The 26,476-nt window shown below is 41.1% G+C and overlaps 1 protein-coding gene across 1 annotated transcript in view; it reads right to left on the minus strand.

Annotated features, from left to right (window-relative positions):
* The window catches only part of hcn1 (hyperpolarization activated cyclic nucleotide-gated potassium channel 1), a gene marked incomplete at both ends in the record, with an annotated part of 136,128 nt that extends 111,439 nt beyond the window's left edge, over positions 1–24,689 (minus strand). Inside the window, 2 exons of the mRNA XM_080743811.1 lie at positions 13,156–13,579; positions 24,331–24,689. Of these exons, the coding sequence (XP_080599937.1) occupies positions 13,156–13,579; positions 24,331–24,689 (783 nt within the window). The remainder of the gene's footprint in view (positions 1–13,155; positions 13,580–24,330) is intronic.
* Between the last annotated feature and the right edge of the window lie 1,787 nt (positions 24,690–26,476).

The raw sequence follows: 26,476 nt of genomic DNA on the forward strand, positions 1-26,476 counted from the left end.
ACTGGTCCGATACAAATCACTGGCATGGCGCGACCCTACCCTACCTACTAATGTTAGGTTTAAGGTTAGGGTTAGCATTCATCAGGTTAGCATTCACCAGTGTCGGCAGGTTAGCATTCACCAGCGTCGGCAGGTTAGCATTCACCAGCCTCGGACAAACAGAACCTCAGACTAATGACACATCGGAACACAACGCTAAATCACGTCACCTAACAGCCTACAGTATATGTTAGTCAGGGAGCCACAGGCCCAAAAGCTCAAAGAATAGGGTTTTACCTGTGAAGTCATGACATATTTTTTATTTTTGTTTTTTCTATTCATTTGGTCATTAAGGTACACAGAATGAGAGGCCTGCCCTGCCGGAAACATTGCGAAAAAAGGTTACAGCCATTTGTATATTCACTGTCCAATCGACTTCACTATACAGGAAAAGAACACAAAAAATAAATCTGCTTTAAGTAGCATGTGAGGGGTCAAACTAGGAGTTCTTCATGATTCTGAATCCATTGCAAGCATTTTGCATGAAAAACATTCCTTGGGCTAGATTTCTGCCTCTCAAAACTGATTTTTGATGACTCATCACTTTTCACCGTTTTGTGGGGCTGAAATCTAGCCTAAGGAATGTTTTTCAAGCAAAAAAAATGCTTGCATTAAAGCAGATTTATTTTTGTATTCTTTTCCTGTATAGTGACGTTGATGGGACTTTTTTTTTCGCAATGTTTCCGGCAGAGCAGGCCTCTCATTCTATGTACCTTATTGACCAAATAAATAATAATTTTAAAAAAAGTATGTTATGACATCACAGGTCCTCTCAAACTTTGGGCTCGTGGCTCCCCGGCTATGTATGTTGTATAGTGACAGTTCCAGAAATGGCACTGATGGGTGCCACAGACTCCCCGGTTGACGAACCACCACAGTGACATGTGCAGCACAACGCTGCCCGAGGGACGTCCAAGGAACAAGTAACAGGATCTACAGCACTGGTACTGATACAGTATCAGCTTCTGTCTTCTGAAAGAGAATATCCTCACTGTCCCTCTCTCTCTCTCCATGTCCCCCCTTCTCCATGTTCCCCCCAACTCACCTTTCTCTTTGACGATCAGACACTTAATACACTTTGTTCCTTTGTCCCTCAGTGATTTTAAACCTTTTAAATGTCGAGGAGGACCACATTTTGATATGCATTAGGCCACAGACCCCTTTGATATGTTTAATATCTATCAAACGTTTGGTGAGGTGAGGTTTAAGCTTGAGGATTGGTCAAGCTTCACATGACATTCCAGCCATCCAGACCATAAATGTACGGGTAAGGCACGCGCGCACACACACACACACACACACACACACACACACACACACACACACACACACACACACACACACACACACAAAATATATATTATATTATATACATATACATACAGCATACACATCAGAGGTGGAAGAAGTAGGCCTACTTAAATGTTGTACTTACGGTAAGTAAAAGTATATCAATACTGCATGTAGAAATACAATGTCTCCATGGTGTAAGTAATCAATAGAAAGAAAAAACAAAAAACATTTTGGGGGTGAACTACTCCTAAAATAAACTATGTGAGTACTTTTCCCACCACTGATGAGCAGGTTTCCTCTGCCGTCACTGTGTGAATGCCTGGCGGGTGAATGTGAAATTGTAAAAGTGCTTTGGAGCAAGGTGCTATATAAATGCAATCCATTTAGCATTTACTTTATCAGAGTACGCAATCACTTGAGGATAATGCTACTTTTGGCACAGCGGGTTACACTTTGCGTTGCATTGTGGATTTGGCATTATGTCAGGCTACTTGCTACACAAAAATGGCCTGACAATTAAATCTACTCCAACAAACCATATGGCCACACATTTCCCATTTCGTGCTGCATTTAACAAGACCAACTAACAGAAGGACTGCCACGAGGATTGGCAAAGAAAATGGGTTAAATCTATTGGCAATGAAGAGAAAAACTCTGCTCATTCTGATGTCAGCGGAATGTGAGGAAGCGTCGCAATGCGACGTGTTGTGAGCTTGTAGATCTGCAATTTTTGGCAAATGTTCCGCCCAGGATAATGGATGTTGGGGGTATTTTGATTATCGCGATAATATCGTAAATCGTGATTTCCTTGGTCTTAATAATCGTGACATTTTCACAACGTTCCATCCCTGGTGAACTGGACCAGACATCTCATTGTTCATACACCCCATTAGTCCGAATCTGGTGAATGTTAACCTGGTAAAAATACTATGCCTAAACCTAAACCTAACACTCACCTCAGTAAAACTATGCCTAAACCTAACCCAAACCCTAACCCTAAACAAAGTAGGACTAATGAGATGTAGGACTAATGAGATGTAGGACTAATGAGATGTAGGACTTGTGGGCAGTCCCCGGACCAGACCACAGTTCCAGGCACAATGTGTTCTCCCTCAGAAGCACATGTTCTGACAGCCACTGAGAGGACAACAACAGCATAGAACCAAGAAGTGAACATCTTCAAGGAGAACAACAATCAAGATCAAACTAGTTAATTGCGTCACTGTCCAGCAGAAACCTTGTATCTCCAAGTTTCAAATTTGTTTTTTCATAAATTAAAGCCCTGCCTCAGTCATCATATAAAGACTGTTGCACAGAACTAGAGAAAATAGCAGATCTACAAGCACACAACGAGGCGTTGTGTGCTTGTGGATCGGCTATTTTAACTATTTTAAATCATTTTTTAAATGATAAATGCAAAACAAACGGTTGTGGACATTCCCAACCGACAACGACGGTTTACTCTGCAAGGTCTGTGTGTGTGTGTGTGTGTGTGTGTGTGTGTGTGTGTGTGTGTGTGTGTGTGTGTGTGTGTGTGTGTGTGTGTGTGTGTGTGTGTCACGTGCACACAACAGAGAGAGAGAGAGAGGGTGGAGAGAGAAAGAGGGCAAAAGAGAAAGACATACCTAGAGAGAATGTCCTTTGGAGAGAATTAATGGCCCAATGTCTGTAGAAAAAGAAGAACTACCCTCCCAAAAGAATGTGAGCCGCTATTTTGCTAAATCAAATTAAACACCACATTAAAATCTGGGTGACAAATATAAGTGTTTTAATTCACTTCACATATTTAATGAAGTGAAATCTAAATCCAGTATAAATCAAGTCTGGAAACCAGTGTTACTGTAATTATACACAGTCTACAGTGCAATAAATGCAAGGCACAATATACTGTATAAACATGAATGGTAAATTAGATTTGACATGACCTGAACTTATGAATGATCACATGAACCCCAGCTATTCTGGAGTGAACATTCGCTGGAAATAGCCAATCGACTACAACCTCACAACACAATGCATTCTGAGGTTGTAGATCGAAAGAGATTTGGAGCTATATTTTTGTCCATGCCTTACCCTATTCCCAAAACGTCTTTGTCTTTTTTATTTTTTTACTATTTTGAAAAAACATTTGAAAATACTTCAAATAGCCGATATACATCGACACGTTGTGAGCTTGTAGATCAGCTATTTGAAATATTAAAAACAAAAAATTAAAAATAGTAAAAAATGGCAAACGAGTTTAGGGATAAGGGGTAAGGCATGGACGGAAATAGAGCCCTTGATGTATAGAGCAAAATACTAGCGGACGTAGTATGTAGAGACTCCAGTGAACTAAGCACAGGTAGCCTACAGAGTTTAAAGGGGTTACACCATGAATTTAACTTTTTTCAGCTTTTTCAGTTTTTTTGGTCTCTCCGGTGTGCCTTCTACTCCCCCTTAACACTCAGTCTTTCACCTATCTAAGGGGTTTTCTGAATGGGTGTGTCTGAACAGGCCTGAACAGGCCTCTCCCCATGCCATGGTTATTTAGGGTGCTTTCGGAAAGGTGCACTCAACGCACTGGTGTACCATGTTGTCGTTCGTTTATTCGGTGCAGTGCGGTGTCGTTCGGAAATCCAGTGCGCTGCGCACCGGGTGTGCTGAGTGCACGCACTGAGCAACTCTACTCAGAAGATGGGGTTTGGCGGTGTGGTGCGCCAGTGCAGTTTTTTGATTGGTTGGTTTTCATGGCCATGTCTTGAGCGCTTCTCAGCTTAGAACAATGGAGGAATGATTGCAAAATGCACCATTTGCAGCTTGATAGGTCCTTTTGGGGTTTATTGTTACACACGCATCAACGTGTAAACTAACAGCAGGAAGGCCAATGTTATGAATTAAATTACCTTTCAATAGCAACGTTAAGTTATAGCAACTGCTGCTTTTCAGGAAGTTTTCCTTCAGAGTTCAGAGTGAAAAAGCACACAGCTGCCCCTTAACTGGTCGTTCGTAAATAAGCCACACTGAGTGCACTCTACAACATCACCGTCACTTAAGCATGGGTAGAGTCCCGCGGCCGCCCCCTCAATTTCATTCACCACCTGAGGAGGGCGGGGATTGACAAACAAACACCCTCAATTGCACCCCTTTGTTAACAAAGGGCATTTTGGTATTGCAGCTGAAAAACCTTGGAATGACAGACAGGCACAACATGAAAATTCAATATCCCAGTGGTTATTTATAGGCTTGAACCCTTATAAAACGTAATATGGGCCAATATTTACATAAAATATATATATTTTATATTATGCATGGTGTAGCCCCTTTAAGAGGTTAAATTATTTGTACATTTATTATTTACAAAACAACCCCCCCGTACTGTGAAACCTCAGCTGCAAGTTGAGAGAGCTAAAGAGTTCCTCTAGATATGTCAAGAGCAGGCAGAGTCAGACAGAGGTCTTTAGCCTCCTGCAGCCTGCAATTCTCTTACACGTTACAAGAAAGGTCTTTGCCCTGTGCAGCATGCCTGCACACACACACACACACACACACACACACACACACACACACACACACACACACACACACACACACGCACGCCTGCGAGATGCGAGATGATGAGCTACAGAGCCATATACTGGCCGAAAGGGCTGGTAGCTTCCCACGCTAATACAAGCCCATACTGTACTGTAGGTATGGCATCTACATCAAATATGTATCTCTGTATCTCTTGCTCTCTCTCACACGCACGCAAGCACGCACGTACACACATACATGTTAGAAAGCAGATTTTATGAATGCCATTTTTGGGGGGGCATTTTCGGTGCACAACACAGGCTTAAAAACTAGATATACTGTACATGGGGCATACTTTATACAACCCCTAAACCTAACCTCTAAATGCCTAATACTAACCAAATCCCTTTTAACCATAACACAACCCTTTGTCTTGTTGTGTCATACACATCAGGCCATCGTCCAGTGGCTCCTATAGGATCTAATAATGCATAATTTCCTGTATAGGAGACTTATGCACGTGACTGCACATCTGTGTTTTCCTACAGCCATTGAGAGAAAATGAAAATGAATTAAATTCGTATCCTCTCGCGTCCAGGTTCTCATACTGTAGCTCTGCTGTGAACATCTTTTCTTTATCTTTTATCCAGGAATAGAATAGTTATTTTAGCTTGTCATTGTTCAAGGCAGGTCCTATACTGCCAGTGCCTTATCATTGTGGTAAATTGTGTTTGTGTATTGTGACATCCATTTGAAGACTAGGGGACAACTGTATACACTACTAGAACATGTTAGGCTCACAGGGAATTCAAACATCTGCGAGGGCCTCGGGTTGGAATTACAACATCACTTTTAGCTATTTTTAAATAAAATACCTTTTTAAAGACCACATTTAAATCAGTGCGTCCAATTGTTTAGCCTCACAATGCCATTGGATGGTAAGGTCTGACCCTGTGGCCATGACCTCACACACACAAACACACACACACACACACACACACACACACACACACACACAGTCATATCGTTTACATGTTGAAAATGTTCATAATATTCTCAAACATTTAAAAAATAGTGGAAATAGCAGATCTACAAGCAAATCGGCTATTTGCACTATCAATGTTCTTTTTTAAGTAAGTATAAAATTGTAAAATATGTCAGCATAATTTCTTTGTATATTTAGGTTATGTGTCATATCTGCCAAGTGCAACTTCAAAGCCTACAGAAATGTAAATGTCAATGACAAAAACACAATTAAATCGTTAATCACAATTATTTGACTGACAATTAATCGTCATGTAAAATGTCATAATGGGGACAGCCCTAGCCAGGCCAGACCCAGTAGCACATGTGTGGACAGATAGGGCTGTCACGATATGACATTTTACATGACGATTAATTGTCTCTCAAATAATTGCGATTAACGATTTAATTGTGTTTTTGTTGTTGACAATTACATTTCTGTTTGGCTTTTAGGCTTTGAAGTTGCACATGGCAGAGATGACACATAATCTAAATATACAAAGAAATTACTGACAGTACAACTTTTTACTTAAAAAATTACATTGATAGTGGAAATAGCCGATCTACAAGCTCACAACGCATCGCATCGCGACGCGTTGTGAGCTTGTAGATCTACTATTTCCACTATTTTTTACTTTAAAAAAAATCTATGAACCTTTTTCAACATGGAAACGATTGACGATTATGAAAAATATTCGCTATTATGTCAAATAATCGCGATTAGACGATTATGTAATAATTGTGACAGCCCTATGGACAGACACCCACATGTCCTCGTCCAGACTCAACCCAGTGTCTCTCTATCAGTCTCTCTCTCCAGGTGGGAGCTATAGGCACTCTGTACAACCTATAATCTCTACTTTGGCACTGAAGCTCGTCTCAGCTGCTCTGGCAAATCACACAGTGACCTGGACATGCCCCCTGTGTTGCTCACTACGCCCCAACCCTCCATCTACACTGTAATGTAGTGCAAACCTTTAATGCATGCATCCTCATCATCAGGATGCCGCTAAATAAATAAATGTGTCTCTTGTGTCTTGACGACTTAAACTCTGGTGTCGATATTTTTGGCCGTGGCATAAATGTTTGAAAATTGGTTAAAAAGTGGCTATTAGAATTTGGAAATTGCACATGATAGAATACAAGATTTTGCGTGTCATATTTACAATCTTGATCAATTGTGTCTAAGTTCTAAGTTCCTTCAAGTTCTACAGCCAAGCCCCATACGTTCTGTAGTGGTTAGGGATGGGACGATAATCGCTATTATCGTTTATCGTGATAAAAACCACTCACAATAATTGTATTGTGGAGATTTAAATTTATTGTGAAATGATCTTCCATCATGCACTTGGATCAATTCACTTTTTATTGTCCAAGCTGCATATCCGGTACCATTTATTTGCGGACCTGGAAATAATGTACTTGATACATTATTTCTCTCATCCATCACTTCTCATCACTTTCTCATCACTCTCTACCAAACCCAAAAAATAGCTGATCTACAAGCTCGCAACGCGTCGCATTGTGAGCTTGTAGATCGGCTATTTTTTGGCAAACGTTCCGACCCAGAATAATGGGTGTTGGTGATATTTTGATTATCGCGATAATATCTTAAATTTCTTTGGTCACAACAATCGTGACATGAACTGTTCATATCGTCCCATCCCTAGTTGTGGTCTTGGTTTAATGACTCCTACTTGACCTGGCACACTCGCACATGGTCTACTGGGATGTTCACTAACAGATGCCTCCTTAGGAGAACTGCTGCCATAAGCTTCAGCTTATTATACCTCATTATATTCACTGTTGAGTGACTGTGCTGTACATATACAGTACACACACTGTGTAGGTGGCCGACACTGTACATATCAATTGTATTATACTTGTACCTATGTTTATTTTTAGGAAATTGTTGTGCTGACCCCACAGTCAGTTCTAGCGCAGATCACTATGTCAATTCAACTTAATTTTAATTATATTTCCTCAGAAATTAAATTCAAAAATTGGCCTTAGAAATTTACCAGAATATTAAATATATTCGGATATTATTATTATCTATCTACAGTAGTTATCTATCTATCTATCTATCTATCTATCTATCATGTTCTTGGCTTAAACGATTGCCAATCTACGTTTAATTTAGAGAGCAGAGAATGCCTTTAATTTGGTGCATCCATTTGGATGTTGAGCAAAATAACCTTTTACCAGTGAGAAGATCAATGTGACCAATGGAGAGACAATTCACATTTCACACAGACAGCCTCTAGCTAGTCACTCTAGCACAGAAGACGTACTGTGGACAACATTAACGATCAACCTGACAGTATCTGATCACTTGTTTGAAACCGACTACAAAATGGGGTTGCTGTCAGAATTAACTAACTGCGCCGTCACAGACCAGATACTGTATACCTTAATGTGCTGCGGTTAAACTCTCCTCTTCTGTTCTTACTCAGTGAACTAGATAGCCAGGTCAGTTGGCTCACATTTTCCCCCTTAAAGATCAATTTACCTGTCAAGTCATGAATCAGCCATGTGGCTTAACCTAGGTGGAACCATCCTTAAAGATGCGGAGCTCCACTTATTACACGCTAATTAAATGGATCAGTTGCCTTTAATTCTGCCTTTACCTTTAACATTGTAGTGTACTAGCTAGCTACTGACCTAGAAACATATCCAACTCAAAAGCACTATATGCACGTTTTCTCTCTCTCTGTGTGTGTGTGTGTGTGTGTGTGTGTGTGTGTGTGTGTGTGTGTGTGTGTGTGTGTGTGTGTGTGTGTGTGTGTGTGTGTGTACGCACGTGTGTGTGTGTGTGTGTGTGTGTGTGTGTGTGTGTGTGTGTGTGTGTGTGTGTGTGTGTGTTTTGTTGTTGTTATTAAGTCTATTTAGCAATTCTACATACATAGGTGCTGCTGACTCATTCAGTAGGCTATAGAAATCATCACATCATTTTGCATTTAATGCAAGATTTCTCATCCAATAATTGTTGTCCTGTGATGATAAAATAATCCATCACACATCTAATATGACATCAGGTGAAGCCTGATACTATTACAGTAGCTGACAAAAGAAACAGGGCATCTCTGAGGCTGCGACCTAAGCTGGTCGGTGGCAGGGATCCAACATGAGGCTTGGCTCAGGAGCTTGGACCTGGCAGGAGGGCAGATGGTTAGGCCTGTCACCATTATGACATTTACATGACGATTAATTGTCACTTGGCTTTTAGGCTTTGAAAGACATTACTGACATATTTGACAAGTTTACACTTGAGAGAGAACGTTGATAGTGGAAATAGCCGATCTACTAGCTCCCGATCTACAAGCTTTTAGATCTGCTATTTAGAAAAGATTTTCTCAACATGGACAGCGATTATGACGATTATGACAAAATAATTGTGATTACATCAAATAATAGCGATTAGACGATTATGTAATAATTGTGACAGGCCTACTGATGGTTGTGATGAAGCAAATGTGGCCGTGTCAGCCATGAGGATTCTCCGGCCTAACCTTTGTTTCTCTATAAATATATTTTATATTTCATGTCCCACAAAGACATGAGTCCAACGTCGGTGACGTTTGGTGATGCCTTTTAATTTCAAGTTACCATTACTGCATTTTTCTTGATTTTATTATTAGGGTTTCATTTCTTGCCACTTTTCTTCTCTTTTTAGTGTGCGCGCGCATGTTACTTTCAGTTTATTTTATTTTATTCCTTTTGTGTACAGTCTAATTCTGTATTTAATTCTATGCAAATATTCTATAAAAATAAATAAAAGTTTAGGATAACCTCTCTAGTCAAAGACAACGATGGAAGACAAGGAGAACAGGAACCAACTTCAAAACACACCGTGAGTCTCCCCACATCCCCACCTCTATTTGACCGTTATCATACCTATGTTCAGTGATACAGTATAATCCTGGATAAGAGCCCATGAAACCTGTCATGTTCTACTACACGGCCAGATATAGCAAATCTATGTGTCATACAGTACATACATACCAGCAAGTGCAACATACTTGCAATATTTCCACAAGAACACCAAAAGCTATGGTATTTACTGTACACACACTTGTGTGACAAATAAACCTTCTCGATTCTCGATTCAGAGGAAACGGTGTTCTTGGATTGCTACCGTTTTGGGTGGAGTACCAATGAATGAAAATAGATAGCGTACCAACTGTATAAGGTAAGGTCCTGAGTGTTGTTTATAAACATACTCTTAAAAGTGTGATGTCAGAGTTAACAGGATTATAAGCTAGAGCGGCCTGTAGTACACAGTACCGCCATAGTGAGGTTATGACCGTTTGACCGGGGTCAACCCTGATAAGATAAGGGGCTTCTTTATCTTTTAGAGCAGCGATTCCTCAACTGTAGTCTGGGGCCCAATGTTGGGGCCACAAGGGTATTCCAAGTATACTAATAAAGATTATTTTATGATAATATAACATTAATATAAATATATAGGCCTATAGAGCGATAAATAATTACACAATATTCTTTAAAACCGTGGACAATTAGTTTTCATTGTTATTGTTGTTCATTGATTTGATACTGATAAATAGGAACTTAGTATACTACGGTAACTCCATTATTCTAAGCCGCAATGCAAACGATGTAAAATGCACACCTCGACTGCCGTGTAAACTGGTCAGTTGGGTGGGCCAGTGGGAACCACCGCTTTTGATGGATGGACAGGTTGCCACGGGAGATCCCCAAAACAGGCGGCGTTAATTCAGGCTGTTTGATGAGTTTTTTTGCTATGACGGTAAATTGTCAACGGAAAAAAGCGCTATTTTCAACTGAAAATGCATTGATGCGTGTGTCGTTATTTTGATGCAAAAGCATAAATCAAGCTTAGATGCGACTGTGATTGATTGAATGTCTGTCTGTCTGACTGGCTGGCTGACTGGCTGGCTTGCTGGCTTCAGTGAAGGCTGAAATACAGTAATGACACAGCACTGCCTCTCGCCATTATGACAGAAGGGGACTGCATTTCCCTCTCCATTACTGTGCTAATCCCGCGGCCTAACGTGCTGTGACAGCTCGGAGATTTGTTTTTCATTGTGTGCCGTTTCCCTACCCACACCTCATCTCTGATCTGAATAAATACAGCACATCTTTTTGTTTTTATATGGTTACTCTAGTCTATGTATACAATCATAAATATATATACATAAATAGTAAATACATATACTGTGTGTGTGTGTGTGTGTGTGTGTGTGTGTGTGTGTGTGTGTGTGTGTGTGTGTGTGTGTGTGTGTGTGTGTGTGTGTGTATATATATATATGTATATATATATCGTCACTGTTGGGCAGAAAACTCTTATCTCCAAGTTTCAAATTTGTACGCTTTTACGTAAAGTAAAGCCCTGCTTCATCATACAAGAATGTCGCACAAAACTAGTGAAAATATTTCACTATTTTCACTAATTGAAATCCTTTTTAAAGTGATAAATACAAAACGAACAGTTTTGGACATACAAGGTTTCCACCCGACAACAACGATACATACATAATTAAATATTATATTATTACATTCTGAGTTGCGGGTCCATTTGGTCCCCGACCATTAATCATTTGGACTTTGTGGATCCCTTGGAACCCCCTCAAGGACCCCGTGGGGGCCCTCGGACCCGCTGTTGAGAACCAGTGCCTGCAGGTATCTGCTGCTGCTGCTGCCCGTGTGTCTGCTTGCAGCGTGTTTCCAGTAACCTCGTTTTTCTAACAGGCTCCAAGTCATCATCATCTATCTCATCCTCCCACCACACACAGCTGGGGCAAGATGCACCACCTCATGTGTGAAATGTGTGATCTACTCCCCACATGTACATGCCAAGACAACACCACTGAGGAAACTACAGTCTATATCGTCACTAACCCCGTATCTCCAAGTTTCAATTGTGTACGTTTTTTTTTGTAAAGTAAAGCCCTACTTCACTATACAAGACTGTCGCACAAGACTAGTGAAAATAGCAGATCTACAAAGCACACAACGCCTACATCGCTTTTAAAATGATAAATACAAAACGAACAGTTTTGTTCATACAAGGTTTCCACCCGACAACAACGATATACCAGTATATCGTTTAAGCTTTAAGGTTTTCAGATCATCCCTTACAGTATGCTTGTGCGTGGGCTCTTGTGTGCGTGTGCGTGAGCGTGCCACTGCAAGTACGTAAACATATACAGTCAGTAGTGCAAAGGGATGTACTGTAAAGCGCAGCCTGTGAGCCCTGACAACAACTGGAGAGAAAGCGTTTTGCTTCAACAACCAATGAAACAAACCGTGGACCTACAGTAAACAACAGGAAAGGGAGGGGCTGGAATGGAGCCAGAGGAGGCAGCACAGGCAGAGGTGGGAGGAGGAAACTATTTCAACAGTAAAATGACCGTGTGGGTCATCATGAACATTCAGGAGTTTGTACTTTGTGCAGTGCTTGGCAAACCTTTGGAGTCAAGGTTTAGTAATGTAGACGTGTACCTATGGTATATCTAAAGGCCTGTGAGTCTAAAGATTTTAAATTAGCAACTGACTTGTATAGCACAAGCCATCTTATGTACATTTAACGGTTTCAAGTGATCCATGTTTTCTTTGAACGATTAAGGATTCAAATAAAATAAAAAAGCATTCCCATTCTCCCGCAAGCATGAGGCATTGTGTGATCATATGAGCGATCGATTTAACGGAAATGCTAGAAGGAAACAGAAGACAAGCTGTAGTCAGGTTAAATGGAGTGACTCAGGGAGGGAAATGATGAATCATTCTGAGCTGTGTTCAGCCAGCCATAAGTTCTTTGTTGTATCTTCACACAGAAATGAATCGTCCAACTCCAACAGATAGCCCTCTGAATACAAGGCTACCATAAGCATATATAATTATGGATATAATTCTGGAAGGATTGGAGGTGCTCCCTATGTGATATCATTGCATTTAAGAAAGAAAAACTAATTTCAGCCATCACTGAGCTTAAAGTGACAATATTATTGTATCCAGTATATTAACAACCGATTTGCTCATTGACAGTTCCGGTTCAACAGAATTCTATCAAGCAAGACATTTTCAAGGTTAAACCCCCTACCTGTCTGAAAAGTGAAAACATGCAGTCATGTACCCACACGTTACAATCTCCATCCAACAGAGAGAGACATCTCTCTCTCTCTCTCTCTCTCTCTCTCTCTCTCTCTCTCTCTCTCATTTGTTTTTCTTTCTTTGCTTCTGTCTCTCTCCCTCTCCATACAACCCCCCTCTCCCCCATGTGTACTGCTTAATACAACCTCCCTCTCCACCCATATGTATACGCACCTCTTCCCACTGATGTATGTATCTGATGAGTCGGGAGAGTCTCAACAGACGCAGAAGACTGAGGATCTTGGTGAAGCGGACGATGCGCAGCGCGCGGGCCGTCTTGTACACCTCCGAGTCGAAGCCTTTCTCCACTATTAGAAAGATATAATCCACCGGGATGGAGGAGAGGAAGTCCACAACAAACCAGCTCTTCAGGTAGTTCATCTTGATGACCTTGGGGTCGAGGATGATCTCGGAGCTCTCCTCGTTCACAATGCCCGTCCTGAAGTTCATGACCAGGTCCACCAGGAAGATGGTGTCCGAGGCCACGTTGAAGATCAGCCAGGTGGTGGTGGTCTGCTCCGAGAAGAAGGTTATTCCCACTGGAATGATGATTAGATTCCCCATCATCATGATGAGCATTATCAAGTCCCAGTAGAACCTGCAGAGCGATACATATATAGATATATAAATATTAATATATATACAAACAATGTAAGCAAACAAACAGATAAACATATCAGCAACAGTGTGTAGGACAAGGGTCTTCAACAGGGCGTCTTTAGCCAAAAACAGCAGATCTACAAGCTCACAACGCCTCGCGCTGTGTGGCGATGTGAGCTTGTAGATCGGATATTTTGGGCAAAGAGGTTTGGTGTAGAGGGGGAAAAAAAGAACATGGTAAGTACAGAGTGAAAGGTCTTATGTGTTGATGTGTTTATTATGTATTGACGGTGGTTAAAATATCTGATTAAGTGGTTAAGTGGTTAAATATCTGAAAACACAAATTGACATGAATTCAAAATACACTGATGATTGTGCTGTCAAACGATTAAACTATATGGAATCTATGAAAAGGTTGTGGGGGTCCCCGCTTCATCTTTCCCTCAACCCCGGGGTCCTTGTCCTGAAAACATTGAAGATCCCTGGTGTAGGATTCAGAGAATAGAATTACAGGACACCTTGCTCTAGCCTTATATTAAAGCTCTCGTAGATGTATTTTATCGATGTTGACATTTTCAATCTACAAGAGTCTTAAGCGTTCATCCCCCCCATGACAGCTGGAATGTCCACGTAAATCCCTTACCTCTCCAAATATGTACAAATGCAAAATATAAGGTGCTTACTGAAATGTTAACTGACTCTGACAAAGCCCCCATGACTCATGACTCTGAAGATGATGCACTAGCATCAAAACGTTAGTCTGTAACTTTTTATGCTAGCACCTGAATAAAGGGCTTGAACTGTCTGAGTTGCTCCAGTGTCTCCCTCCTCTGCATACAGTAGGCCTACATCTGTCCCTGCTCCTGTGATGCACCAGACTAGCCGTGTAGGCTGAGGCGCGCTGTAGAACCCCTTTGTTCCCCCGACACTATGACTCAGACATATTGGTCGGATCTGCGGTGCGACAAAAGTGAGGACTGCGTAATGGCCCGAACCTCTAGTAAAACAAAAGTTACTAATACAAAAATTCTAAAAGAGTATTTTGATAGTGATGATACAGGTGACTTTGAGAAGATAGCAAATATTTGGGGGGCATTTTTGGGGGGCATTCAGCCTCGTGAAACGCTCATGGGAATTTTGTGGGCATTCCCATGGTTATAGGGTCCGCCCCACACATACAGTTTTTCAAAAGAATCACCAGAATTAAAATATATATATATATTTTTTAATGTACTGTTTTAGTTAATAATACACTCTCTGGATGTCATCTTGAATGAGACTCAAAAAGGAGTATCACTGCGATTAAAATCAGGTGTGTTTGGAGGAACGTGCAGCTATGGGAATCGCAGGTGAATGAAACCAAGGTTCATATTTATTCATAAGTATCTCATCATGCAGTACGTTTTCATTTGACAGGAAGTAAATAAAAGTGTGGAAAAACACTTCTCACCACGTCTTTAAGTTGGAAAGCACTCCTGTGATTACTGTACTCTATGCGATATACTGTATACTATACAGTAGGCTATTGTAGAGTAGGTGATGTCTGAAGTTAGCAGGCACACCTGCCCTGTTGCCTGAGTCAAGCTAATTGGACTCTAGGAGATAGGTGTGAGGACACACCTGCTGTGCATCGAGCTAGTCAGTGCGCACAGAATAAATCAGCCATTCCCACACACATTCAGAGATAACAAGTCTTGTACAGTATCTTCTTATTTCCATGTGGCTAATCATATATGATATGATTTCAACATGGCAGTGTGTTGGAAATGTACATGCTATTGAGCTTGTTACACCTCACGCCTGTAAGAAACAGTTCACAAAAATAACCTTCATACGATCCAATTAAAATATAATAAATAATCCCTATGGGATATTTACATTGTGTGTATGTGTGTATGTGCAATGCATGTCTGTTGGAATATATAATACATTTTAGTGTCACTGCGCAAACACTTTGATGTGATTTCAAGAGACAATTCAGAGTTCAGAGTGAAGTAGTCATATTTGTTCAATACAGACTCATCTCCCATGGCAAAGAGAGTGACACACTGACTGCGCTGCTCAAGTCTGATGGCTTTGAAGCACCCATGTGTGTGTCACTACGGTTCCATGCCATTTTAAAAGGGACTTTCAACCTATTTTGAGCATGTCATTATAGGCAAAAATTGGCAAAAGACTGTCAGAAACAGTGAAAATAGAGGATCTGCAAGCTATTTTGCCTATTCATTGCACTAAGGGTGGTTATAATGACATGTTACAACAAGTATCCTTCTATTCACCTTATTCTTGGCCCTTATCCAGGGCAGTGCCATTGCCCTTTTCTGCTGCTTCGATCTGCTCACTTCAGCCCAGGCTGCAGGTGTAATGTATGTAATCAGTGTGTTGCCAGATTCAAGAGAAACAAGCGGGACGATGTCTATGAAAACAATCCCAAAAGAAGCAACTAGGCCAACTAGGTTTTACCACTTTATACCAGCTATTTGAAAATGGCAGATCTACAAGCTCACAATGTGTCACAACGCAAGACATTGTGAGCTTGTCTATTTTCAAAATATATTGGGGAAAAAGTGTGAAGTGAGCGGTGCTATTTATGAGTTACTTTCATCAAGTGTCCCGCTAGCCAATCACAGAGCGTCCTGCGAAGCTTGGCCAATGGGACCCTGGGCGTACAACAAACGTTGAGACGTTTGTGCCAAGATGTAGGCCATATCTAGGCCAGATCTAGGCGACACTTTACTTTAGGGCCCGGACATTTTTTTGTTTTTCTCACCAGTTGGGGAACCGGACGAAGCCAGAAAACAATACCGTAGTTTTGTTTTGTTCTCTGCTATAGTTCAATGGTGCTTCATGTATCTCTTGTGCTACATCAGATGCCATTATCCTGCTATAAATAATTACATTTCTTATAAATGTTCCTTCCTTGTCATTCGATTTAGCAGAAACACAACTGAAGACTTTGTGAGATGGGGTGGGTTCACAATCCTTAAAGCAACAGTTCATCCCCAAAATGACTTTTTTTCCTTCTATCGATTACTCACCCCATAAAGACTTGAAATCATGGATATTTTACAGTTTTTGTCACATTCCTAAGCCAACAATTTGAGGAGACTCTTTGTGTCTCCACAAGGAACAAAGGAGGCGCTTTGTTTGTGGCTTAGCAATGGACAAATAATAACAATATATATATCCATCAATTCAAGTCTCCATGAGGTGAGTAATTTATAGAAAGAAAGTTATAGTGAACTATCCCTTTAAGGTTTTGACAAGTCACACAGCCATACAATGAAATATATATTAAGCTTTTAGTATGAGGTTTGTTGTCTGGTGAAAGGTGTTGTTCAGTAGTTCTCAACACTACGTCATTTTTGTATGACGTTTCTTCCAAAGCATAAGAGACGTTTAATGTCAGTGCCCTCTGTCTTGGAATGATGAACAGAGCCAATAGAGATTCACGGACACCCCTCTCTTTTCACACAAAGTGTCCTGGCAACTGATAAGGTCCGTGGCATCCGTGAATGAAAATAGATGCTTTCAAGAATCCTATCTCGTGCTAAAAACTCTCCACTGACGCCATCCCTGCTGCCTGCCTCAACGCTGCCTGGCTGTCTGTCTGCTGCTATGGCTGGAGATGAGACTGAAGTGGAATGGCTGACTGGCTGCCTGTCTGCTTAGCAGACTGGCCACCTGGTAATGGATCTGTTTGAATAAATGAAGCGGGGGCCTTGGCTTTATAAATATCCAAAGATCATGTGTCAGATAATTGTCTGCACTTCAGCTAAACGACGGTCATCTTGCTGGTTAAGAATATATCTACCATAGGTAACTTTATGCCATCAGACATCACTATTATATGTGCTTCTGATATGTACAGTAAAGCCTTCGTGTAAATCCCTGAATGTTACATAAAAGCAGAAAACACGCTACACCTCATAATATTAATTGCTATACTGTATGTACTCACATCTATATGGGGCACTGAATAAAACCTCAGCTCATATAATTTACTGTTGAGCAGCAAATCCCATGTGACATCAAGACATGCATTTGGTTCTGTGTGGGTAAATATTCTGCTTCACTCAAGTCAGATGGGTATTGCACTTCAGAAGAGCGCACGTGGCACTTTTAAGATCCCTGCTTCAAATCTCATACTGTATCAGTTCTTGAAGAACAAATACTTCAAAGAAAATTGTGCTCAAATGGAACTAACTAACTACTTACTGCAGGTACTGTGTGAGAATGGACCGACTTAGCGTCTGGAAGCAGTACAGAGGACTTGCGTAGTGTGTAGCCTGAAGGTGTATTCACTCACCAAACTAACAAATATAATGTAACGTTCAATCCTTGTAACAAACATGGTGACTTTCCACCCCTCAGCTCTCTCTCTCTCTCTCTCTCTCTCTCTCTCTCTCTCTCTCTCTCTCTCTCTCTCTCTCTCTCTCTCTCTCTCTCTCTCTCTCTCTCTCTCTCTCTCTCTCTCTCTCTCTCTCTCTCTCTCTCTCTCTCATGTTCACTAGCAGCAGCCTTTTATACCCAGGTGAGCTAATGAGCCTGGAATGCTCCATTCCAAGGGTGTGTTCCAACCCTAAAACCTTATAAATACATGAATGCCTATAATTTAACACACACACTACAAATATATATTACAGAACTCTTAAAAACTACAATGATAATAATATATCCTTCTTCACACTGTAATACAACATAATAGCAAAAGCACATCTCAACCCCCATAGATATGGGGCTGTTAAGTATGACATCATTTTGTAGGCAGAGGAGAATTTCTGCCCCCAGTTTCCGTGAATCTTTTTACTATTTTTACTATTTACACATTTTTCTTCTCTTTGTTATTGAAAGGAAAGTGTTAGAATGATACTTTAGTCGTTATTTTTTAGTCGTTGTTTTTTGAAATAGCGAGGGACAGAAAATGCTCTGGGGGCAGATTCTCCTCTGCCTACAAAATGATGTCACGGCTTAAAAGCCCCATAGAAAGGTAGACAGACTGCATCTGGCGACCGAGGGATTCTGCATCGCTTCTGCGTGCATCGCTTCCGTGTGCATCACAGAAACGGTAGTTGGTAGGCCAATCAGAGGCAGGTGGGGGCGGGTCTTTACGTACGCAGCCTCTAAGAAAAGCTGAGCCGCGCATCAGGAACTGGATGGCCAATAAAGCTCTGTTGAATTGAATTGATAAGTCCCGGAGAAGACGCACTGTGATTGGCCAGTAGTCACTTTGACTGGCAGCGTTTCCTCGTTGTTTTCCGGACGTGTTACAGTACACGTTGCTCCAATGAACTGCAGCGGCGGATAAGGTATCTAGCGTTTTATATCCATGTCAACTCCCCTCTGACATCCTGACTATGGCCCAGCCCAATCAACTGAAACACACCAGATACTGTTAAGCATTCAATCAGACTCAACAATAAAACTTCACATATCTGTACTCTCTATGTCCCTCTAAACATTACACATAATATTGCACTTACAATTAAAGTGCCAATGTGCTGTGCAAACATGTACTGTAAAGTGTCAATGCTGTGCAAATAATCAATAAATAAGGGTTATGTATGTGCAAATATCAGTAACAGAGGACCTCTCTCTGTTACATACTGTATGAACAAAGTACAAGTCTACCTCCTCAAATATGAGCACCGTCTTCTTGCGGATGTCTGGACAGCCTCAACAGGCCACCAAAATCAATCTTGATTTGATTGATTACAACATACTAAAAACAACAGATATTTTCCTCCAAAAGCACTGTTAGGGTTATTGTATTCTGCAACAGATATTCCAGACTATAGGTAATGCAAATAGTACAAATATACATTGTGCAAATATACATTAATATACTGTATATGAATCCATAGAAGACTTTCCAAATACAGTACATTGTCAAGAAAACGAAACAACTGAATAAATAGCCAGGCTCCCTCTTTGCAAATTATAATAAGATATGGCAAGAACTGAAAGGCCATTCTCTAAAATGGTTTTATTATGTAAATGTTATGGTTTATTTTAATATAAATGGCTTTAGGGGTGTCCCTTTGGATAACAGAGAAAGAGCATATACCTAGACCTTAGTCCCTATAGACCCTGGTTCAAATTCAATTCTCTCCCAGCAATTTAGTCTCCCTGTTCAGTGTCTCTCTGAAAAAGCATAAAATGCGATAAAATAAATCTAAAAGAAAAAACGGAAATTCCAGCTGGTGCCAGTAAAGATAGAGGAAGCACCACAAGAGCAATTCACCTCCATCTCTGAGCACTTCATTCCATTCCTGTAGGAAGGTTCTCCCTCTATTGGCTGCCCCCATATCCCCCAGCACAATAAACAAAGGCATAATTTTAATATGCCATAATGTTATGGCATAAGTCAGCACACTCAAATTTATTTCACATTCCCAGAGAAAATGGCTTGTATATCACTACAAAACACACTGCTCTACTCTGATCATTTCACACATTTAGCAATGACATTTACATCCTAATTCTATACACGTCCAAAAGATAGGCTCACACTTCTTGGTGAGTTTAATAATATCCACACACAGCCAAAGTCATGTCATGTGGCTTCACAATAAGAATTGCAAGAATGCTACCAAGTGAGGTATTATGGTGTTAGTTTTGAGACTAACACACTAACTCCACCTCTGTATCTTTCTAGTTTCTACCATGATGTGTTTTGTAACGTGACGATTCTGATAGCTAGCATACCCCAGGAATCAGTCATTCAATCACTATTGAGTGTAGTTGTTGAGCCCTCATAAGAATATGAAAAATGGTTTGAAACTAATATATATACAGTATATGTCCAAAAGTGTTCGAAAAGTGTCTGTACTGGCTTAGCAATGACCACATCTTAGGCACAGATAAACTATAGTTTGTGAGATAACCAGTGAGGCATTTCATTCTTATCGTCTGACCTGTGACAATAGCCAGGACCCATCCATGTCATTCCTATGATAGCCTGACAAAGGAAACCCACAATGAAAGACTATTACACTAAGACAAAAGCTTCTTCTTCTTGCAAATAAAAAGCCATGACAGTCCATGCAATGGCCCCTTTTCAAAATATCTATGAATAATAGATATTACTAACCTGTCATGAATCTTTAAGTAGCCACTGTTTACAAAGAATATGTTGGCCATATTGAGTTTCAAATACTCATACAAAGCACACGTGAATGGTGGTGTCATTCATGGACTGATAGTTACATAAGGGTTTTCATTATAAGATCAGATAGCCTGGTTGGTTTGGTACTGAAACCATCAGTGGAAGCATTTACCACAACGGGAAAAAAGGTAGTGTACACAAATTAATGTTTTATAATTATATAACAGTGAAGCATCAGTGCCGAAATTCTTTACAAACACTACAAAGAGTCGTATCCTTCAGTAGAGGAACACGTTTAATTTTTAAAACGCGAAATAAAGGGAACTCCCCAAGCATGTACCGCTGCCTGATCTACTATTTATGTAGCAATATAATTTGCATGCTTAAGACACGGGTATATGTATTGTATCACTCCATAGCCACAAGCCTATCACTCAGGTCGAGCACAAGGGTTCCTCCCTTTATAGACCAGGGGACAAGGGATTCCTCTGGAATGTGTTGTGTGATGGGTTGTCTTGGCACACTGAACAGAGGGCCTGGCTACTGCTGGCTAGGCTCAGTGTGCTTTCATTTTCTATTATAAGGATTCAAGGGTCTGCAGACACTTGCAAATTAATTCTGTCTTACCATTTGATTGTTCCCCATTCAAGTCAAAGGGGAAAATTAATTCACAAATGAATGAATGGCCATATTCTGAGATATCTGTGTCAGTCCATGTCCATTGATGTTATTAATATTAAGCCCATATCTTGGAATACATATATGGGCATATATGGGGAATTGGGGATACTGTGTCTCATGCAGTCTATGACGTCAGACATCTATGATGAAAGTGTATTTCCCCCCCCATTCAAGTCAATGGAGAAAATTAATTCACTAAGAACTGTATGTAAATCAAACGATCTAATGTATCTCTTGGCATAAAACAAACACAATTCCTGATGAAACAAGTCGACTTGACATATGGCCCAAGTGCGTGCCACCAAAACTGTGGTAGAGGAGTAGCGCGGCAAAATAAAATGTATCTGGAAAGAAAGATGGAAAGATCATGGATGGAAGAAAGTGGGACAAGTACCGGTACTATAACACTAACTACCCGAGGTTCTGTGTTCAACATCATTAGGCTACTCATCAGCGTTTCTTTCATATTCTCCCAGGTCTTTCATCCTGTCTCGCAACGTGCCTCACATATTAGTTCGACGGTGGTCTCCTTAAACAACGGTTTTCAGTGCTAAGCTTATTGACTGTTTGCTCACCTTTGTAAACCTTGGTAAACACAAGATTCTAAACATGCTTCTGTACTCCTACTTTGTGTGTAAAATAAATACATCAATACACACACACACACACACACACACACACACACACACACACACACACACACACACACACACACACACAGTTTATGTATATATATATATATATATATATATATATATATATATATATATATATATATATATATATATATATATATATATAATTTTATTTTCAGACTACAACCTTACTACATAGGTTTCATGGATATGTAATTGTTTTGCTATAGGCTATTGATTGACTACAGCAAACAAAATAACCCAGATGCCCAGGGGAACAATTAGACACCGTTTCTGAACGGGAGATTGGATTTTAACACGTACGTAGCCTACAATATGCGCAGTTGCGCACGCGCACACGCATGCACACACACACACACACACACACACACACACACACACACACACACACACACACACACACACAAACACACACACACAAACACACACAGACCCTCTTTACAATAAAATACTCCGAGTCAATGTATCCATCATTTGCAACTCTGATAATAGGCCATAGGGTCCAGTTGGGTCCAACTCTTGTTAAACTCTAGTTAAATTAGCAGAGTATTTCATTTTGGAGTTTATTCTCAAAGTGGGGTCCACTGTCCAGGGACCCCCAGGGACCCCCAGGGTACAGACCTTGCAAATAGACCTGTGCAGGTCTGTACCTCTCTGAGAGTTATGGGGGTCTTTTAAATGGAAAGGTTTGAGAACCACTAGCCTAGTTGCAGGGAGACACACAGTAGGCCAGTGTTTCTCAAAGTGAATTCCAGGGACTCTGTGGGTTCCTTTAGGGGTTCTAAATTGACCCATACAAGTCTGTAACTCATACAGTGTACAAATGGAACCAAATGGACCCTAACGGTTCCATTTGGTTCCATGTATATACTGTCAGGGTTAAGGGGAGACCTTGAAATATAAAAGTCTGAGAACCACTGCAGTAGGCTCTATACAGGCTGGATAGAGGTTCAGCACCATGGACAGCGCCTTGTTAAGGCAATGTGGTGCAGCGCGTTGATGGAGATCAAACGGGAAACAGGGAGTTGATTTCCACACAGTCAAGCTGTGTCAGGGGACACCGGTGGAACCAGACAGCACCAGCTGAGCTGGGATGCTTAATTGGTGAATTTGGTGAACTGTAAACATGCAGCTTGTGGAGAACGGGCCTCGCCTACACAGTACAAGTGCTGAGTGTTCATTTGACTCTGAGTGCCCATCATCATGTAGATGGAAGCAAGGATCCATTTGGTTTCATTTGGCACACTCTCGGAGTTATCAATGAACATTGAGGATTTAACCGTTTGTCTTTGTTACAATTCCCCTGCTTTAGTGCCATTTGGAGTCCAAATGTTGGACCATGATGCGCATTTAGCATGTTTCTTTTTTTCCCCTTTTTTTGCACGGTGAAAGAATGATAGACCAACTACAGATAATGTCATGTCGCATTTCAATTCCTGACGACTCTCTAAACGTTGAAGCATTCTACAGATCATTCTGCGTTGCTCCCCGGTCCATTTGAAACACATTCCATCACATTTCCACAGCAGTTGTAGCTCCCAAAACACTAATTGCCAATAGATTCTCAATCTAGTGGGCCATTGTGTTTTATCAATTAAAAATGTGATGGCGTTTTTTTTTAATCGTTCTTTCCGGAAAACGATGGCCAAATGCATATGCCTTTGTATCTGATCCTTTATGTCTCGCGTTTACCGCATTATATCAGTTTCGCACTGATGCTTGCCGTCTCATCCCCGCCTATATAACGACATGTTTACATCCGTGTGAACCGATGCTATATAGAATGGTATTGTCACGATATTCACACGGCCATGGCAGGTGATGTCGCCTCTCGGAAACCGCATATGTCGCAATGACGACCATGACACAGGATAATCGCTGTTATGGTGGTACAATGTGCCTGCGTGCGTGCGTGCGTGTGTGTGTGGCGCGCGCAAGGCATGACATTCACCATCCCTTTTCCAAGGGCACCTCAGTGCAGCACCTTAATAACGTGCTCCTCCCTTATATTATGAAACACACTGCAATTAAAAACCTACACTGAAATGCAGTAAGTGGTGCCATCCATATCAGCCCTGCAGTAATTGCCTATATGCAAGGCGAGATTATATATGCGCTTCGGGGGCAGGCATTGCGTGCGCCCTGGCTGCTAACGCACGCACGAACACGTGTGTGTGTGTGTGTGTGTGTGTGTGTGTGTGTGTGTGTGTGTGTGTGTGTGTGTGTGTGTGTGTTGCCTTGCGGATCTGAGTGTGGAGAGGGGGGAAAAAACAACAACAGATGACTTCCAGTCCCTCTTCTTACCTAAAATCGCTATATGGATGAATAATCCAGTATCCTGCTGTTTGAACCCTCTCCTGCTCTTTCTCCACGGCTTTCTGGCTGCCGAACATTCGCAGGGAGAACTTATTGACTCCGGGCTGCATCATGGCTCCGAACTGCCGCTGCATGAAGCCCCGTCCGGCCGCTCCGTCCAGGTCGTCGAACCCCACCATGGCTTCGTCCCCCCGCTCCCCCTTGAAGCCCACAGAGTTGCCGTGGTCCTTGTTGATGCTCTGGCTCCCCATGTTGTTCTTCTGGATGGAGTCCTGCCTCTGAAACACATTATTCCCGTCCGCCTTTTCCTCCTTGTTGCTGGAGAACGAATTGGATTTGTCTTCCATGGTGTTAGATTTTTTTTTCTCCTTTTTTTATTTATTTTTTATTTTATTTTTATTTTTTTAAGAAAACGTACCGTCTCCTGGTCGGGAGGACAGGCTACGCGCAAAACCCAGGAGGAGCCGACGTGAGGAGCGCTCCTGTTTCATTTGGTGTCCTTCAAACTGCCCTGCAGCTCGCTGTGCCTTCAGTGCAGAGAATGCTGCAAACTGAGAACACACGGTGCTCGTGAACCTGCTGCTGGATCAGGTTTCTGGGGTTACCGCCATCTACCGACCGACCCCGATTTACCGTCCAAAGCCGCCTCGCTGCTGCCTGGCTGGCTGCTACCATCCGTGCCTCATCCCGCTCGAAACGGCACTGCGGTTTAACTGGCACAGGCTCGTGCACCTTATTTCCATAATGTGGCTCGTGATGATAGCCCCTTCCTCCTCGCGTCATACCCCGTCTCTTCTCTCCTCATCACTTTCCCACATGACAGGAAAGAGACAAATGTGTTGTGTGGTTGAATGCCATTCAATGCCACTATTATATTATATAGTCTACTACTAGTATGCCATGTATGTCAAATTGACCAGCTTCAGTGAGACTCGTCTGCTTGCATTTTGCTAAGAGATACTACATACGTTATATAGTTTAATTTATATTAATTTATAAGTAAATTAATTTTCTCCATTGACCATTGACTGACACAATATGTCCATAAATGGGCATTCCAAGATATGGGCTTATGTGACATCAGGGATCTCCATATGGGCATAAAAGGGACAATTAAGGACAGAATTCATTTGCAAGTCTGACTTGCGTCATGGCAACCACACTTGCAATTTCCCAGAATTGCTTCGAAAGGTTAAGGTTTTGCCCTTTTCTAAAATCCTTACAACTGCAGTGCAGTAGCCTATAGCTCTTGCATCTAGGCTATTTTGGACACAATGTACAAGAAGGGAACATTGTATCTGTGATGTGAGAGAACGGAGATCCAGAATATAAATCATGTTGAATTTAATCCCTGCGAGGGCAGATTTAACATTGACTATCCATCACCCTATAATGTGTACCAAGTCTATGTTGTGATTAACATGCGTGCGTAGTGGATTAATGTGTGCTGTGTGCACTGCTCAAATAAAACCACAACAGTTTACTAATTAAAACATAAATCCATTTATTCTGCTGAACAATCAAACACTGTGAGACTCTCCCCTAATGCAGTGGTTCTCAACCTGTGGGTCGGGACCCTCAAAGGGGGAATTATTTTGGGAGGGTCCCCAAATGATTAACTTAATGTGCAACATTGTTTTCTCACTCCACAGTAAACAAACCAACATAATGTTTAAGTGTATGCACATTTCTAAAATGACAATTTAAGGACTTTTTAATACATCTAAAATGACAAATTAAACATTGGCCAAATTGTCAAATATTAGATCCAGAAATTGTGAAAATAGCCGAGCATGTAGTTCGGCTATTTTCACAATAGAACAGTGTGATACAAAATGTAATGCCTCAACTCTTATTGCTCGTCATCATGACGTCTGTTATACACTCGGGGCATTGGGTCTGTTTCAGCATCCACAATTTAATTAAAGGAGTTTGTCTCTTTCGTGATAAACCCCACAATTTTGACACATCAAATTAAACCGTTTCCAGACACCGGAAAGACAGGGATGCAGAGAGAAAAAACAAAAGACAAACAGAGTTTGAAGACGAGAAATAGAGGATGACACATAAGAATAATGGTGTGATGAGTGATGTAATGTAATGCAATGTGAAGAAGAAAAAAGAAAAACAAAAG

Source organism: Nannobrachium achirus (assembly GCF_963921795.1).
Source record: "Nannobrachium achirus genome assembly, chromosome: 15".
NCBI classification, from domain to species: domain Eukaryota; kingdom Metazoa; phylum Chordata; class Actinopteri; order Myctophiformes; family Myctophidae; genus Nannobrachium; species Nannobrachium achirus.